The sequence below is a fragment of the Balaenoptera physalus genome (assembly GCF_965194825.1).
Source record: "Balaenoptera physalus genome assembly, chromosome: 20".
NCBI classification, from domain to species: Eukaryota; Metazoa; Chordata; class Mammalia; order Artiodactyla; family Balaenopteridae; genus Balaenoptera; species Balaenoptera physalus.
The window spans coordinates 51,027,298-51,046,809 of NC_138901.1; the positions used below are offsets into that span (position 1 = coordinate 51,027,298).

Consider the following 19,512-nt stretch of genomic DNA (forward strand, 5'->3'; position numbering starts at 1 on the left):
AGCTTGCTGTCACAGAGAAAGAGGGTACTTGTCAGTAACTCTGGTGAGAGCCCAGGGAAGCTGGGCCTCGGTCAGTCACTGTGCCCAGTGGGTGGGGATATTCTCATCAGCCGGCCCCAGTCACATTCACCCTGAGGAAGAGGAAGGAAGGGCCTGTTTCTCCCACCCAGAAGAACTGGGCATGATTTCCTTGGCCCTGAGGAGGAGTCGTTCTCAAAGAGAGGGAGGCTGGGCAGACAGAATGTACGCCCATTGCGAAAGGCTGGCAGAGGCCCCGGCCGTCTGGAGGCAGCTTTCAGGGTGCCAACTGCACAGCAGGGCAGCAGCGCACCCGCTGTTCTCTGTTAAGTGGAGCATGTACACTCGGGCCTCTTCACATCCTCAGGTCTGGTCCATCCTGGACCTTCAAACAGGGTCGGCCTTTCTGTGCAGCAAGCTGCTGGGAGCACGTGGAAACCAACCTCTCTCCACCGTGTCTGTCCCAGAGGCCGCCTCCAGTCACTGACACCACTTTTCACTTCTCTTTGGCCTTTGGTCCCTGGATCCACAAATCTGCCTCTATTTGTGGGGCAGATTGTGTGCCCCACGGGGGGTCTGCATTTGGCCCCCGTCCCTATGGAGTCTCTTATCTGGACGTTTGACTCAGCTCAAGGCTTGGCCTGATTGTGCCTGCAGTTTCCAGCCTGTGGTCCTGCCAGGAGAAGGGCAGAGTGGCCAGGCTGGACCTGTCACTTCTCCTAAAGTCAGACAGAGCACCCACTCAGGATGAAGGACCAGTGGGTTCCCGGCACACCTGCGTATGTGGTGACTGCTTTCCACAGACTCAGAGAGACTCACATCACATTCTCCTACGTGGTACAACCGGGATCACACATTAGCACTTCTCAACATTTTTAGCTACAGAATCTTTTCTTCAAAGGCTGTCTTCCCTGAAAATCCAGTAGAGGAAGCTGACAAGAGCAGCTTTGCCCTGGGCTAGGTTGGAATACATCCCCTTTATCCACCTCCCCCTCATTCCACATCAGCAGCCCCAGAGAGGTACATGGCACCCCCACTAAGGCTCCTTGGAACCCAGTTTGAGAACCTCTTCATGATTGTGTCCATCCATCTCTCTCTGTAGCACCTGATTTTGTTCCCCATGAGGAAATAGTTGCTAGATGTGGTGTTTTTCTTCTCACCACCACATTTTTTTCTGTCATTAGCTTGTTCGCACTATGAAAAGGGCAAGAAGGGGATCCTTGTCACCTTCCTTCTCCCTGCAGGCAGGTGTCAGGCTGTCCCTTCGTGACCCTTGTCCTCCTTGAGCTGCACGTGGGAGGCCACTCCATTTGCGGCATTGGTCACGTTGTCTGGGCCTCGGTAAACCTTCTTCCTGGGGAGCTACACCCAGATGGATGCCTCGCCCCCAGCAGTGGAAGTTTCAGGAAGTCACGAGATGCTGACACCCCACGTATGACCACTGCCTGGAATGAATGGTTTTGATACCTTTCCATAAAATGTGCCCTTTTTAGAAACAACAACAAAAAATAAAATACAATAAAATGGATAATCAATAAATAAATTAATTAAATAACAACAAAATCCTTGAAACTTGTAAAAGTGGCAAGACTTTAAAAAAAGAAAAAAACACCAAAAAGAATGCAAACGTTCCCAAGGGAGGCCTCCCGCTAATAGAAAGTGTCCCTTATCTGTTCAGTTTTAGAAGATGTCGTTAGGGGGACTTGGTCACCCACGATTGGCCGTGGGCGGGCTTCAGCTGGGCTTCCGTCCGCCGTCCACCGAGGAGAATCCAGGCCTTGGTTTGGCTCCAGCTGGGCCTTCCCACAGCTGCCGCTTATTGACTTAAGTCCCAGTGATTCATCTTCATCAGGGTCGCCCCTGACAACACGTGGTAGGCGGGAGCAGGACCTCCTCTGCCTGGGGTGCCGGCAGGTCCAGGCCCAGGCCAGGCCCCCTCGGTTCCTGGTAGGTGTTTTGGGGTCTTTGGCAAAGAGGTGACGGGAAGATTTTGTATTTTCTGGAGCCAGGAGTTTTCCCAGAACTTTGCTAACACCCGGGAAGGGTGTGTCTGTGCTGGGAGAGTGTCGTTAATGGTTGACTTGCTTTTTCCGGGTTACCCCAGGGCCTGCTGCTTCCCAGGAAGAGGTGGCAGGGGTCGGAGAATGGGGGGAGCCCCCCAGCACCTCCCTGACAGTTACCACACTCGCTGTACCATCCTCTGAGAGACCCCAGTGGACAGGGGTGGGTTCAGGGGTGGCTGGAGGAGAGGATGTGTATTTTGGAAAGTTGAGAGGCAGATGGGCCCAGGGCCAGGTGGAGAAAGGGGCCATGTTACTATAGCTGAGCAAATGGAACTTTCGTTAAATATTTTTATTGCACGTCACGCTGTGTGTAGGCACTGGAAGAGGGGCTGCAGCCCCCCAGGTGCTGTTTGGGGTCAACCAGGATAAGACTGTGACAAGTCCTCAGATAACTGTGGGACAGGACCAGAAAAACCAAGGGCCAGAAGGAGGCAAAAATAAAGACATGCCAAGGCGGCGTTTCTTAGAGTGTGAGAGGATTTTTAAGTATATTATACAGTAATATTAAGTATATTCTACAGAGGAGCACTTAAAACATTTTAATGACTATGTATTTTCATGTGCATTAGAACGTAACTTTTTAAAGTTCCCTTCTGTTTATAGCAAATGATACGGTTTTCTATTTATGGTGGAGATATAAAGTTTCCTTTGAAAATAAATTTAAGTAAAAGAGTGTGTTGATTTAAAGGAAAATATTAAGTAAAGAGTAGTACGGATGGCAGGTGGCATGGGAACGCCTGAGGTTTGGGAAGAGCGTGCTGGAGAAATTCAGAGGCTCGGGAAGGAAAGGGCTCCTGGAAGAGTAAGCTGGGGTGGGGGAGGGGTAGGACCCAGCAAGGTGGAGGCGGGAGAGGGTGCATCTGAACTGGCAAGTGTGCAAATGCGTGTGTGCAAATCTTGGTATAATCCATTTTCGTTGCGACATATGGGTCGTGTCGGGACTGGAGGGTGGGTTTAGACTGTATTGTGGAGGGTCTCGAATCCCAGGATACAGACCCCAAACTTAATTCAGGGAACAGTGGGAGCCATTGAAGGTGCTTGAGGCGGGGAGTGCTTCATGACTATCTGAAGAGACTCATTTATTTGTAGTGGGTACCAGGACTGGAGGCAGGAAGACCAGGTAGGGGCCTAAGGAAAGAGAGCGTAAGCGGCCGAACTAGAGCCATGGCTGAGGACCAGCGGCTCAGCCCCCCCGGCCTGTCTCCTGCTGGCTCTGGCTGGCTGCCTAGAGATGCGGGAGAGAGGCAGGTCTGGGGCAGAGGAGTCAGCTCTGGGTCTCTCTGTAGGGAAGCAGTGGGAGCCGGGCAGGGGTGCGGCTCAGAGGTTGTGCATAGAGGCCTAGAAGAGAGGTGCCTGCCTCTCCTGGCTGGGCCCAGTGGCCTGTTCCTGGGGTCTCCTGGCTGAGTGTGGAATGTTCTGGGGAAAGCGGGTGGGGTCGGCCGAAGGAAGCTCCTCTCTGGGTCAGAGCGCTGATTCCTGCCCTACAGTTAGGCCCAGGCAGCCTGGCTGGCAGCCCTGGGCCAAGATTTCATTCATCAGCTGGACCCGCGGTCATCTGGGTTACAGATTGTTGTTGTTGTTTGTTTAATTCTCCCATTTTTTTTCCTTCTAGTGCAGAGAATTTCCCCAGGAGTTCAGAGACAGGCTTGGTTTAAAAATCAGAGTTGTTTTTGTTTTTCTTCCCTTTGAAGGCCTACTGTGTGCCAGGCCCTGTGTTTGGAACTTTTACTGTGTTCACCCTGGACAAAACCTGCATTGTACAGAGAATGAAGCAGGGTGTGGGGAAATAGGACTTGTCGCAAATTATACAGTCGGTTCACTGAAGCACCTGATTCCAAACTCACACACCTGTGTCGTTGTAGGAATGAGACTGTGGACCAGATATGCCACCTGGGAGAAAGAATTCACTGTCTCTGCTCCCCTGTCTGGTGTGGGGAGCTGCTCCATGCAGTGTGCTGGGGTGTGTCTGTAAAATAGGGATGCTGGCCCCCCCCAGTGTTGCTGCAGGGATTGCATGAGTTATGATATAGCTAAGGTGCTGTGTCAGCGTTAGCTGCTCTTACTGCTGTGAGACAGAAAACTAGAGTTGCAATCCTGAACATCAGTTTTACTGGGAGACATTTTTGGGAGGATATCACTTAGGGTGGGGGAGAAGCATTGTTTTAATTTTAAAATAATTAATACATATGGCTTAGAATGGGAAAATTTGACCTTGGAGACATTGTGCCTTTGGCCTGCCTGTTTCTGGCCACACTCCCCGTCCCTGGATGTCGGGGGATGTGCGTGTAGAGAGGAGGGGAAATCTGTGTTCTCTTTCCTCTGCTGTTAGCCTGACTTAGGTGAAAGCTTGAGAATAAAGGTGCACCTTGTGGTTTCCCCTGGCTCCAAGGAGGCCCCAGGTCTGTGATCTCACCTGCCCTAAATTAGTGCCCGAAAGCTGTGTCCTAATTGCCTGTGACCTTAACTAGCCATTCTCTGAGTTAGTTTCCAGCTCTAACATTCAGACAGGCTTCTTCCTTTCCAGCAGTTCTACCAGGATGTCTCTCTTCCTGGAATGCCTGCCTAATGCCTGCCAAGGCCTTACTTTTTCCTTTCAGCTCTCTGCCAGACTCTCCTCCACTTGGAAGCCCTCTGGGATTGCCACAGAGAGAAGTCTTGGCTGAGACTGCTCTTTGCTCCCACTGTCCTTTGTGCAGCGTCCCAGCATCTATTAGAGCCATTGTCTGATTCATTCAGAATTCATCTCACTCACGTATAGTCCACACTGGGTATTCACAGCCAACAAAACAGAGGTGGCCCCTCTCCAGAGATTACAAGTAAACAAAGAAATAAATGCACACATTCAAATTGTGATACATGCAATGAAGACCTATCCATCTTCAGCACTAGGCTGTGTCCCCCACCCATGAGGGCCACGTGGTGTGGACAGACAAGACGTCTGTGGACTAAAGGCCCGAACAGCATGCACTTTCCTTGTTTGCAGATGGGATGAGATCAAATTGTTAATCAACACAAAAACAATTTGAAAGGTATGACACGTTATACAAATCTAACTGTAATAATATTAATATCTCAAGATTCTTTCCCATTGATGAAGATTAGGGCAATATTTTTTCTTCTCTATAGAAGAAAATTAAAAAAAAATTTTTTTCCATTGTATTGGTAGCATTTGACTTTAAAAAAAAAGTTTTACGTTTACAGAAAAAAATTGAAATGTACAGAGTTCCCACGTACCCCCTACTTACCCGAATTTCTCATTATTAACATCTTGCATTGTTGTGGCACATTTGTTGCAGGTGATGAGCTGATAGTGATACATTATTATTAACTAAAGCCCATAGATTCCAGTAAGGGGGTCACTATTGGTGGTGTACATTCTATGGGTTTTGACAAATGTATAATGACATGTATCCACCATGACAGCATCATACACAATAATCGTTTCACTGCCCTAAAAATCCCCTGTGCCCCACCTATTCATCCTTCCCTCTCTCCCCCGAACCTCTGATCTATTTACTGCCGCCATAATTTTGTCTTTTTTAGAATGTCATACAGTATGTAGCCTTTTGGATTGGCTTCTTTCATTTAGCAATATGCATTTAAGGTTCTTCCATGTCTTTTCATGGTTTGGTAGCTCATTTTCATTTTTTTATTTATTAAAATTTTTTTTCTTTTTGGTGGCTGATTTTTATTGCTGAATTTTATCCCATTGTCTGGATATACCACAGTTTATTTATCCAATCACCTATTGAAGGACATCTTGGTTGCTTCCAAGTTTTGGCAATAATGAATAAAACTGGTATAGATATTAGTGTGCCATTTTGTGGTGTATGTGTATGTATGTAGGTTTTCAGTTCTCTGGGTAAACACCAAGGAATGTAATTGCTGGATCATATGGTAAGAGTATGTTTAGTTTTGTAAGATACTGCCTTCCAAAGTAGCCTGGACCATTTTGCAATGAATTAGAGTTCCTGTTGCTCCGCATCCTTGTCAGCATTTGGTGTTGTCAGTGTTCTGGATTTTGGCCGTGTAATAGGTTTGTAGTGGTATTTCATTGCTGTCTTAATTTGCAGTTCCTTAATGACATATGACATTGAGCATCTTTATGCTTATTTGCCATATGTATATCTTCTTTGGTGAGGTCTCTGTTCAGGTCTCTTGCCCATTTTTAACTGGGTTGTTTGGTTTCTTATTTTTTGAAAAATAGTGTTTTCCCTATTTAGAATCTTACTCGTTGTCTCCGACTTAGCTGAAAGGATAAGGAAAGATTGTGTGGGTAAGTGGGGGTGATTGGCATGGGATAAGGCCCCAAAACACACATAGTTCTGTTTAGTGCCGAGAAGTTGGGATACCCTTGAAATTAAGAGCTTGAGCTTGGAGTTCAGATCCTGGGCGTTGTCACCTACTAACTCAATTCCTATGGCTTTGGGTACATCATTCACCTCTCTGAGCCTCAGTTTGCTCCCCTGTAAAATGGAGCTGTTAAAACCTACTGTGAAAAATAAAGGTGATTCTATAAAGCACTTGGCACCAAGCTTGACAAATAGTAAACGCTCAGTAAATGGTGGGTCTTCTCATAGACAATTAGCAGACATACTTTTTGCTTCTCCTGTGTGACATTTTGGGTTTCCCTTGTGTCCTAGTCTTTGAGACCCCAGAACCCACTAGAATTCCATTTGTGCTTGCAGTGAACAGTTGGGGTGTGTGTGCATGTGGGGAGCCTGCCACGTCCCAGCAGGTACCCACTGCTCAGCCTCAGCCCTTCCCCAGCCTCCTCTCATTTCCCTGTCGGGAGCCCCAGATGTGTTCCACTCATCTCTTCTTGGTCACTCCTTCTATCCACCATGTCCCCTGGGCTCCTGTGTCTCCAAGGCTGGCTATAAGTGTAGGCACCCCAGCTACTACCCATTTTGACTCCTCTGCGGATGAACCCTAGGCCCAGTAGAGATCCTGCTGGTGGCAGGTGAGGAAGAGGCGGAGAGGCGGGAAAATGACCAGGTTGGTGGGGTCCTCCCGGCAGTGGCTCTGGACTGGCCGGCTCCTGGCTCCTTTAGAGATGGGCCTTGGGGTTGATTTCTGAGGTGGCCTCACCAACACGTCCCCCACCCCTCTCCGGAAAGCCACATGGCCTTTCCCCTCATGCTGGCTTCTCTTCCCAGTCGACAGGCATTCTGCTCACCAGGCACCTGCCCTGCCCAGAAATGACCTTGTCTGGGCATTTCCTACAGTACTGAACGGAAGGCCCGGAAACCGTCCACATTCCCTGCAGGCTGCTGGGAGACAGGACCGTGCCTTCTAAGGTTCTTTGCAGAGCAGTCAGGCAAGCTGCGGGACTGGCCACAGGCGGAGGGTGAATTCTGCAAAGCCACTGCTCCCTCCCATCAGGGAAACAGCAGTTCAGTGGTTATGATCATAGTGGAGAGTAATAATAGAATATTATTAGAATATGTTATTCTGTTATGAACTGACCTCCTTGGTCACTGAGAGAGTAAAATCAATTAATACACGTCAAATGCTTAGAACAGAACTCACACACATTCAGTGTTAAATAAGGATGTCGGCTGGTATTGCCATCATCTGCTCGGACCCTTTCCCCAAGGCACCACAACTCCCACTCCCCTTACCCGTCTCACAGCTCCTACATGCTTCAGTTCCCTCAGGTGAGCTTAGGGCAGGGGTCCCCAACCTCCAGGATCTAATGCCTGATGATCTGAGGTGGAGCTGATGTAATAATAATAGAAATAAACTGCACAATAAATATAATGTGCTTGAATCATCCCAAAACCATCACCCCACCTCCGGTCCATGGAAAAATTGTCTTCCATGAAACCAGTCCCTGGTGCCAAAAAGGCTGGGGACCACTGGCTTAGGGGATTGAAGGGACATTTTGGAATGTCCTTAACTCAAAGGAATGACCTGTTTGTTCAGTTTAGTAAAACGCTGTCATTGATGCTCCCTACCTGTGCTCTTCTGGGTACTGGGAGTTCCAGGCTAATAATACTGATGGTGATGGTGGTGGTGGTGGTGATGATAGTGATGGTGATGATGATGGTGATAGTGGTGGTGCTGGTGGTGATGATGATGATAACAGTGATGATGGTGATAGTGATGATGGTGATGGTGGTGGTGGTGATGATAGTGATGGTGATGATGATGGTGATAGTGGTGGTGCTGGTGGTGATGGTGATGATAAGAGTGATGATGGTGATAGTGATGATGATGATGGTGGTGGTAATGATGATGATGATGATGACGATGATTGCAGCCCCGCACCGAGAGCGCACAGTGTTACAGGTCCTATGCTAGGTGGGTTACCTGTACCCTTTAAATCAGGGTTTTTCTGACTTGGCGCGTTGACATTTTCAGCTGGATAATTTTACGCTGTTGGGCGCTAAGCTGCGCATTGTAGGACGTTTAGCAGCATCCTGGCCTCTACCCACTGGGTTGTAGCCAGTGGCACCCCTGCCCCCGAGATGTCTCCAGACACTGCCACATGTCTCGTGGGGGAACAAAATCACCCTGTTTCAGAACCATTGATCTAATTTATTCTTCCCAACAGGCCGGGAGGCTGCTACTCATTTTACAGGTGAGGCAACCGAGGCTTAGAGAAATGAAGGAAGCCGCCCAAGGTCACTGAGCTAATAATTCACACAGGGCGAGAATGTAGATCCCAGATACCTGCCCCAAAGCACAGACTCAGAAGGAACCACCGCCCTTTATTTTTTGGCAGAAGAAGAGAATTCATCAGCCATTGGCAGGGCCACCTAGGGTATGTGACCAGGTTGGGACCTGCTTGGTCAGCCCGGGCATCCATTGCCAAATTCATTCGGAGCTAACAAAACCTGTGTCTGCTACCCATTTTCTGACTTGGTTTGAACCCAAGGAGCTGAATGTATTTATGTGGAGACTGTGTCTACAGGCCTCCAGCCTTGGCCATGACGGTGACGTCCCACTGCTTCTCCTTCCTTCAGACACAGCCCTGTCGCCTGCAGACACCTGCGGGGAGAAGGGACAGGTGTGCACGTGTTTTTCTGTAAATGGAGCCTCCTAGGCGCATTCTCCCGCTGAGGCTGTGAATCTGGGTTTACAGTTTGTTTGCCCAAAATACTCATTTGTAATTTTACTTTTTTTTAAACACTGGTTTATTATGAAAAATTTAAAATATAAAGCAAAGTTGAAAGAAGTTTGCAGTGTACACCTATATGCCCACCACTTTAGATTCTACTAGTAACATTTTATCGCACTTCTGTTTCCCTTGTCTGGACCCCAGTTCAGTGTCGTCTCTGGCTGGTGGGTCAGTGAACACACTGTAAATTCTCCACGAGGAGAACACATTCATAACATAGGCAGTGGTAATCAGACAACATGGTCTTCATTAACCAGGTTAATGGGGGAGGTAAAGGGTCGTGGGTGACCACTGTTAAAGCAAAACTAGTGAAAACAAGTTACTAAGTAGATTGGAAAGTTACTTAGTTAAAAATGTCGTCTAGTATTTAATCCAGGCCATCTGAAAGTATAGAAATACTACAAGTGCAACAGTTTCAAACAATAAAAGTCATACAAATTGTCAGACACAAAGAAGGCCACTTGTGGGAAATTCTAGATGACGTCCTCTTTCCCTTTTGTGGAGTCATCCTTTGTCTCAGAAATAAGCAAAGACCTTGGCAGATACTCTCACCCCTTCCTCCACTAACTCCTGCCCCCTCCAGCCCAGATCCCATGCGGGGAAGTGGGGGCCCTCACGGTCACCCGTTCAGTCCCCTCTCACCTTCCCCAGATGGGCCTCAGCTACTGCTTTGGGCAGGGAGGGGATGTTACCCCAGTTGGCACCGTCCTATGAGGCCACAGCACATCATGTATTGCTTGGTATATGTGATTCCAAACAACAGACACCTTTCATCAAAACTGCTGCTTTTTAAGTATGAAAACTTTTTAAAGCTTTTTATTTTGGAATTATTTTAGGCTTCCACGAATGTTGCAAGAATGGTTCAGAGAGTTCCTGCATACCCCTCACCCTGCTTGCCCTGTTAACATCTCATATAAGAATACGACTGTTCTCAATTTTTCCTTATCGTTTATGACCTTCATGTTTCTGTAGAGTCCTGGTCAGTTGTTTTATAGTATGTCCCTCTGTTTGGATTCGTCTGGTATTTTCTCATGATTAGATTGCAGTTAGCATTTCGGGCAAGAATACCACCCAAACGATGTTATGTCTTTCTCAGTACGTTGTTTCAGGAGGGATGTGATGTCCGTTATGTCTTATCACTGGTGATATTAGTCTTGATCACTTGGTTAAAGTTGTGTCCGCCAGCTTTCTCCCCTGTAAAGTTACTGCTTTTTTATTTTGTAATTAATAACTATCCAGGGGAGATACCTTGAGACTATGTAAGTGTCCTGTTTCTCCCCAAACTTTTGCTTACTAATTTTAGGGTCCATCCATGGATCTGACCTGCAACAGTTACTACTGGTGTGTTTTAATGCTGATTCTTCTGTCCCTTCATTCCTTCTGTACAAGACAGACTACAGATATATTGCAGGTTCAGTTCCAGACCACTGGGATAAAGCAAATGTCGAAATAAAGTGAGTCACAAATTGTTTGGTTTCCCAGTACATATAAAAGTTATGTTTACATGATACTGTAGTCTATTAAGTGTGCAATAGCATTTTGTCTTAAAAAAAAAACAATGTTCCTACCTCAATTAAAAAATACTTTATTGCTAAAAGATGCAAACTATCATCCAAGCCTTCAGCAAGTTGTAATCTTTTTGCAGTAGTAACATCAAAGATCACTGATCACAGATCACCATAACAAATATAATAATAATGAAACAGTTTGAAATATTGTGAGAATCACCAAAATGTAGCACAGAGACACAAAGTGAGCAAATGCCGTTGGAAAAATGGCCCCGATAGACGTGCTAGATGCAGGGTTGCCACAAACCTTCAATTTGTTAAGAAACACGATATCTGCAAAGCGCAATAAAGTGAAGCGCAATGAAACGAGGTGTGCCTGTATTTATTAATTGGTGCCCTTCTGTAAGAGAGAGTTGTCCCCTTTCCCTATTAATTTATATATTTATTCAATTATTTATATCATAAAGACTCACATATTTATTTTATCTTATGGGTTATAATCCAATACTACTGTTATTTTTTTGTTGTGCAAAGTGTTCCAGCTTTAGCCTTTGAGAGCTCATTATGGAAGTTTTACTGTGAAAGTTTTCAACCCTAACAGAAAAGCTGGACAAACAGTATAAAGAAATCCCTCCACCTAGATTCAGTCATTCTTAGCATTTGACCATATTTGCTTTCTCTCTCTCTCTCTCCCCTGCCCCTCTCCCGCAGTGTTTTCACAAATGCACCATCTGTTGTTTTTTATTATTGAGGTTAATTTGCAGTTAATCTGTCCCCAGACCACCAGAGGGTGACAGTAAAATGTAAGTGGCCAGTTCCTTGTCCCCTGGAGACTGTGTAGCTGGTTGCCCTGTCCAGACCCCCGATTCATTCTTCACTGTGCCCCACGCTTTGTTTTTTAACAGCTTTATTGAGATGTAATTCACATACCACAGAGGTCACCCATGTAAAGTATACAATTTGGTGGTTTTTGGTATATTCGCAGATGGGAGCAGCCATCACCACAGCCAGTTTTAGAACATTTTCATCTCCACAAAGAGAAACCCCATATCCTTTAGCTATTACGTGTCCTCCTTCCCGTTAAGCCCTAGGCAACTACTAATCTATTTTCTGTCTCTATAGATTTGCCTATTCTAGACATTTCATATAAATGGAGTCATATTGCTATGTTGTCTTTTGCAGCCAGCTTCTTTTAGTGTAATGTTTTTGAGCTTCATAGATGTTGTAGCATGAATCAGCACTTTGTTTTTTTATGGCCAAATAATATTCCATTGTTGGTTACACCACATTTTGTTTATCTGTTCACCAGTTGATGGACATTTGGGTTGTTTCTACCTTTTGGCTAGTGTGAATAGTGCTGCTATGAACATCTGTGTACAAGTTTTTGTTTGAAGACCTGTTTTCAGTTCTTTTGGGTATATACCTATGATTAGAATTGCTGGGTCATGTTGTAATTCTATATTTAACTTTTTGAGGAACTGTCAAACTGTTTTCCCCAGTGGCGGCACCACTTTACGTTCACACCAGCAATGAATGAGGGTTCCCATTTCTCTACATCCTTGCTAACACATGTTATTTTCCATTCTTAAAAGCATAGCCGTCCTAGTGGATGTGAAGTGGTATCTCACTGTGGTTTGGGTTTGCGTTTCCCTGATGGCTAATGATGACAAGCATCTTTTCATGTGCTTTTAGGCATGTGTATTTCTCCTTTGGGGAAATGTCTATTCAAGTCCTTTACCCATTTTTTAATTGAGTTGTCTTTTTATTGTTGAGTTGTAGGAGTTCTTTATATTTTCTGGATACTAGCCCTTTATCAGATATATGATTTGCAAATATTTTTTTTCCGTTCTGTGAGTTATCTTTTCACCTTCTTTTTTTCCATTTTAATGAATCATTTCTATTGCACTCTACATGGCCATTTGAAACTATTCCTGTTTGGGTGCATTGAAGACAATTTAACTACAAACATACTTATACCTATCTTTTGTTGCACAAGTGAACACATTTTGAGGGGTGAAAACATTTCCAAGACCGGAGTGGCAGCTTTTGTAGCATCCTTACCTTCCAGGGTTACATAGTCACATACTCAACTTTAAAGATTCACACCCATGAGAAAAAGGTGGGTTGTGCTGGCTGTATGGGCCTGGGTAGCAAGGTACAGGCAACGAAGCCACCCAGTTTGTTCAAAATCTTGAAAGGCAACGTTTATTAATAGACATTTGTATTTTTCTCTCAAACACCCGAGATAGACCTGAGCTATAAAAATCAGGACAGTAATTTGAATCAGGTTTACAGAAGTAGGGAAGTTATAGGAAATAAGAGATGGAAAGCAATAATAATTCTGCTGTTTATGAAATTTAATAAAAGGTGTGTATGGTGAGCCTTTGTTCTTTTAATATTTTTCTATAAATATACCATGAAAATATTGAAATAGACGTATGTTCAGGAAAACATTTAGGATTAGCATTGGTTCTTTGGTGCACAAAATTTTTGAATGTCGATGACATCCACTTTATTTTTTTTCTTTTGTTGCTTATGCTTTTGGTGTGTGAAGGGGTATCTCATTGTGGTTTAGGTTTGCATTCTCATATCTAAGAACCCACTACCAAATCTGAGGTCGTGAAGATTTGCCCCTCTATTAACTTCTAAGCGCTTTATAGTTTTAGCTCTTACTTTATAGTTTTAGCTCTTACTAGCTCTTTGATCCATTTAGAGTCCGTTTTTTAAATGGTGTGATGTAAGGGTCCAACTTCATTCTTTTGCATGTGGCTGCCCAGTTTTCATAGCACCATTTGTTGAAAAGACTCTTCTTTCTGCCTTGAGTGGTCTTGACACTCTTGTTGAAAAATCAGTTGATCACAGATGTATGGGTTTATTTCTGGACTCTCAATTCTATTCTGGTGCACGTGTTTTGAGTGTCATCTGGGCACGAGGTTTGTCCTGCTCTCAGGGAGTGTTTGGTCCAGAAGGCGAGGTCAGACGCTTTCATAAACCACCCAAAACTGGGAAGTGCTGGGAAGAGGTAAAAAGTGTTTGTGGAGGTGCCGAGGAGGGAGTCATCGCTTCAGGCTGGGGCAATGGGTGTGGCCTGGGGAGCAGCAGGGGGGCTGCCTGGAGGAGGCCTGGGCTTAGTCACAGGATATGATGCCCAGTGTTTCTGTTTGTCTGGAGATAAATTTGGCAAGGTGGCATAGAGCCTGTGGATGGCCATGCACTCCCAAGTGAGGACATTGGGCTTGACTTGGAAGTGTCTGAGCAGAGCCGGGCCTTTGCAGGGCCCCTCTGGTGGCGGGGAAGGCTGGGTCGGCGGGGGGCGGGGAGCCAGGATGCAGGGGAACCACTTAGGATCGTAGGGTGACTGAGCTCTGGGTGAGCTCCTGGGTCAGGCAGTGGGAATGGTGGGGAACAAGGGGCTGTCAGAGACCTGTGGCTTCAAGCCGCTGTGCCCTGTGGGCATAGGTGGGGCACAGCAGCGCTTGAGCACCTGCTGCCCATCTCCCGGGCCTCACACCTCTAACCTCAGCCACTGGCTGCCTGCTCTGGGAAACCCACGCCAGCCTGCATCCTCTGCGGTACGTCCAGCTCTGCTCCAGCCCAGGTAACTCTGAGCCTTCTCAGAACTCCTGTTCGTCCAGTTCCTGCAGGTCTCGGTTTCTGTGAATTCCTGGCACATTCCTGAGTGCTGGGAGCGTGGGAGAGGCTTGGAGAATGCGCCCTGGCTTATTGCTTTCATTAGGTGTCACACGCTGCAGCCAGGGCTCCTTGGGGGCAGAGAGGGTGACAGAAAGTGCCAGAAGCCAGCTGCGTGGCCTTGAGCGAGTGGCTGCACCTCTCAAGCATCAGGTCTCGAGCCTCTTCTCTGGAAGGGGATGACGGCGTGCCATCCCCTTGGGATTGTGATGAGTTTCACTTGGTCAGCCTGTGGCCAGCACCTGGCAGGTAGGCAGTGCCCTGTAAAGTCGGCTGCCTTCCCTTCCCAGTTAGGCAGCTCAGGGCCAGGCTGCGCATGTGCAGCGCATGTGCGGGCTCCTTCTAAAAGCCTCCAAAACTACCTGCAAAATGCCGGTGGTCCTGTTTGGCCTTTTCCCCACTCACCTTCTCCGTCCCAAGCCACATTCTGGGGGTGGTCCCCTCTCTCACTCTCAGATGGCCCTCTGCCTGGCTTGAGTCTTTGGCAGTCCTCACCGTGGTCGTTCGTGATGGGCACCCCCAGTTCTTTGGGGTCTTAGCCTCTGCCAGAGGAACAGGGCATGTGCAGAGAAGTTGACAGCTGGCACCTGTGCAGCACGTACTTAACCTTGGAGCTGGAACAGGGAACCGTCTGTTTGTGTTTCCATGAACGAGAGAGGACAGCTGGCCACAGATAGCAGCAAGGTCAGCAGGGGTTGCCTTGCCTCCTGGCTTTATGCAAACAGCCAGGGCCAGGGTCCCCGCCCCGGCTCTGGGGAAGTAGGCGGAAGAAGTGGGCTGAAGGACCTGGCAGAGCCTGGGAAGAGCCGCCTGGAGCTGGTATCCTGGCAGGGCTGTCAGAGGCCGCCGCTCCCGGGACCTGAGCACGCGGAGGAGTACCCTGTCGTCACACCTGAGGCTTGGGTGAGAAGGGGTGGGCCTCTCTTCCTTCCAGAGGCTTCTCTGCTTCATGGAGAGGTTTCTCTTGGGCTCCTCCAATAAGCAGCTCTCAGGTGTGAGCTGAAATCAGATTTCCTTTGCAGAAACTCTGTTTGCTTGGGACTTTCCACACAAATTGCTAAGATGGAAACAGGCTTATATTTCTGCGTGAAAAGACAAATAGCCTTCACACCCCTCAGTGTGCACCCCAAGCCAGGTGCCTGGCAGCCCCTGGGATGGGCGACTTGGGCATTTTCTGAGCAGAGTTCCCCGAGCCACGGACACCTGCTTACAGTGAAGGCTTGATTTTATTCTGGTAACCTTTGAGCTGAGTTTCAGTTCCATCTCCTGTTCTTTATTTTTTGTGCCATCGACTTCTTTTTTGTTTTTTTAATTAAAAAAATTTATTTATTTATCTTTGGCTGCATTGGGTCTTCGTTGCTGCGTGCGGGCTTTCTCTAGTTGCGGCGAGCGGGGGCTACTCTTTGTTGCGGTGCGCGGGCTTCTCATCGTGGTGGCTTCTCTTGTTGCGGAGCACGGGCTCTAGGCGCGTGGGCTTCAGTAGTTGTGGCTCATGGGCTCAGTAGTTGTGGCGCATGGGCTTTGTTGTTCCACGGCATGTGGGATCTTCCAGGACCAGGGCTCAAACCCATGTTCCCTGAATTGGCAGGCGGATTCTTAACCATTGCACCACCAGGGAAGCCCGCCACAGACTTCTTTTTTGACAGTCTGGTGAATCCTATGGAATGTTTCTCAAAATAATGGCTCTAAATGCACAAACAGGATTACAGAGGATGCCAATTATATTGACTTATCATTATCAGAATACTTTTTTTAAAAACAAGCTTTTGATACAGTAACCTATGTACTTCTTTTTTTTTTTTTTTAATTTATTTAATTTATTTATTTATTTTGGCTGCACCAGTTCTTAGTTGTGGCGTGCGGAATCTTTTAGTGGCAACATGCAGGCTCATAGTTGTGGCATGCAGACTTCTGAGTTGTGGCATGCGGACTCTTAGTTGCAGCATGCATGCGGGATCTAGTTCCCTGACCAGGGATCGAACCCAGGCCCCTTGACTGGGAGCGTGGAGCCTTACCCACTGGACCACCAGGGAAGTCCCTGTGCTTCTTTTTTGAATCATTAAGTAAACAGCCTTGCAGTGGGTCTAATAACTATTGTAATTTTAAAGTAGTGGTGAGCATAAATAATATTTCGAGGTATCTGCAGCTCAGTATTGTGGTATGAAAATATCTGTGATTCTACCCATGACTAAGACACAGGTACTTTTAGAATGACTCTGGTGTGTTGCCTATATTCATAATGAAAGGAAATAGGTAATTTCAGTTACAGGTTAATGAAAATGAAGATACAGTTTGTTCCCATCCAAGTTCATGGCTCCCCTGTTAAGAACTCGCAAGACAAGCAATGACCAAAGGAGACTGTTTTCCTGAATCCGCTTTTTGCATCAACCATGACAGCTCCCTGTTTTGGATGTAAACCCCTCTCCTGGTCCTGAGGACCCAGGGACTCCAGGGGGCATTTTAGACCAGCTTAAACACCTATGCGTACATAAAGGGCCCGCCATGTCTGCTGTCCCCACCCCCAAAGTAGGGCTCTGGGTTCTCTTTTCCCCATGTATTATGGGTTGAATTGTGTCCCCCAAGGGGACCTGTTGAAGTCCTAATGCCCAGAACCTCAGAACGTGACCTTATTTGGAAATAGGGGCATTGCCGATGTAATTAGTTAAGATGAGGTCATATCGGAATCTCCTTTGGTCTTAATCCAACATGATAGAAACACGGGGAGACGGCCACGTGGAGACACAGAGGGAAGAATGCCATGTGAAGATGAAGACAGAGACTGGCGCAAAGCAGCCACGAGCCAAGGAACACCCAGCATTGCCAGCAAACAGCAGAAGCTAAGGGAGAGGCTTCTCTAGACAGATTCTTCTCTGGATCCTGCAGAGAGAGCTTGGCCTTGCCCACATCTCGGTTTTGGACTTCCAGGCTCTAGGACTGTTGTAAGCCTCCCAGCTCGTGGTACCTGTTACAGCGGCTGTCGGAGACTAATACCACGTGGTGCAACGGGGACTGGACCACTGCTTTGGGCCCGGCAGCCAGCCTGCGAGACTTCCCTCCTTCCCGTATGTTCAAGGGTGAGTCCTGCCTGAGGAGTCTGGTTGCCCTGGAGTCGGCCGCCATCAACTCTGTGATCGTCTTGATCTGGGACCTCCACCTGCTCTGTTTCAGGCCTTTTAGAAATGACAGAAGTGAGCTGTGCCTCTGGGGACACGTAGGCAGAGCTTGTGGCTGGTAAAATCGGAGGGCTGGCACCTGAAGCGAGAGGGGTACGAAGTGGGATGCTTTGCATCTCATTTCGGCTGGAGGCTGCAAGTACTGCTGCAGCCTGGAAGTGAGAAAACAGTTTCAGCGAGACAAAGAGACGGGCAGGGATTTGGGTCCACTGGAGTGGGCGTTTGGGGTGAGGATTTACTTCCCGGGGGAGGAGACCCTGCAGCGGTAAGTGGGGCTCCTACCTGTGCACCTTGTGAGGCCTTCTAGGGGTAAAGGGAGCTGCCCCGGCTCGCCCTGCAGCCAGCTGAGATGTGGCACGTGCCTGGCGCAGAGTCAACACTCAGAGCTTGTTTGTTGAATGAATGAATGAGGGCAATGAAGACAGAAGCAGTGCCACTTGTCTTTCTGAGGCCAGCAGCACACTCAGCCCTGTGCCTCAGTGGGGATGTGCCCTGGGGCGTCTAGGATGGGCTGCTTTTTGCAGGGCACAGACAGGAAAGGCTGCAGGAATCTGAGCTAGGGCTGAGGGGTCTTAGAGAGCCCCACCTGAGAGGAGGAACCTGCGTGGGCCATGAGGACAGGTAGGGTGCCCTCATTTGTTTGACTCTTCCTAAGTCATCCTTAGAAAAATGCTCCAGAAGTAAATTCACCTGTAATCCCAAACCCTGCTCTCTGACACACGAACTCTGCATTTTCCTTGTGGGCCCATGACTGTTATATTGTGCTGTCAATGTGTCTATGATGTGGTCTACACGTCTGGCACTTACTCTTGCTGTAAACCCTTTTCCAGGTCATTTGTCATTTTTAACATTGACTGTGACATTGTGCCGGATGGGCTACTGTTGACCATTCAAGAGTTAGAGCCCTTTGGGGATTTCCAACTTTTTTTTTTTTTTAATATTTATTTATTTATTTGGCTGTGTTGGGTCTTAGTTGCCGCACGCAGGATCTTTAGTTGCGGCATGCAGGCCCTTTTAGTTGCGACATGGATGCGGGATCTTAAGTCCCTGAGCAGGGATCGAACCCGGGCCCCCTGCATTGGGAGTGCGGAGTCTTACCCACTGGACCACCAGGGAAGTCCCTTCCCACAGTTTTAGTTGGTATAAATTGCTTTGCAGAGTGGGCCTGAGGCAGGATAGGTGAGACCTGCTCAGTGCAGGGGCCTGCGTGTGGCTGGGAGGAAGGTTAAGGGGCGGGGGGAGGTCACAGTGCCCAGCCTTTAATCCTAGGCTAGGGATGCTGGGCTTTATTCCATGGGCTGTGGTAAACTCTCGAAGGTCAGTATTCATTCTGTAAAGGTGGACCTGTGTCCTGTGTCCTGAGAGCTGCATTCTTCGTGGGGTTAACAGAAGTAAAGACCCACCCGCTCCAGGACACAGAGTGGAGTGAAATGCTGAGGGGAGACAAAGGGGGTCAATTCCGAGTTGGGGTTCGGTGGGGAGGAGAATCCCCAGAGGGTTGGTGCTGGGCCTCTGCAGGTAGACAGTGTACAGGGAAGGCGGGTCACGGGAGAACTTCCAGAAACAAAGCTGAGCAGCCAGAACACATCCAGGCTCCCAGTGACGAGAGTGTTGACCTTGCGGAGGGATGTGGTGGCAGGTGAGACTGGAGGGATAGTTTGGGCCAGATCATGGATGGCCTTAGTGCAGCTTGGGTTTTTCCCTTTGGCACTGGGGAGCCATTGAAGGTTTTAGAGCAAGGGAATTGCATGGTCTGACCTACACTTTAAGGATGATCTCTCTGGCTACAAGTGAAGGGGGTGAGGTGAGCCCCAGGAGGTCCAAAGGCCAACTGGGAAGGCTTTGCCAGAGTCTGGGCAGAGATAGGGGGAGAATCGAATGGGGAGGGGGAGAGAAGTCACCCAAGGAAGCAAATCAGGCACGGTGCCCGCTGA

General features: G+C 47.7%; 1 protein-coding gene across 1 annotated transcript in view; it reads left to right on the forward strand.

Moving 5' to 3' along the window:
- Positions 1 to 1,138: 1,138 nt before the first annotated feature.
- The window catches only part of RPH3AL (rabphilin 3A like (without C2 domains)), a 118,162-nt gene continuing 99,788 nt past the window's right edge, over positions 1,139 to 19,512 (forward strand). The window contains 2 exon segments of the mRNA XM_082443591.1: positions 1,139 to 1,965; positions 17,119 to 17,593. Of these exon segments, the coding sequence (XP_082299717.1) occupies positions 17,470 to 17,593 (124 nt within the window). The 5' untranslated portion in view covers positions 1,139 to 1,965; positions 17,119 to 17,469.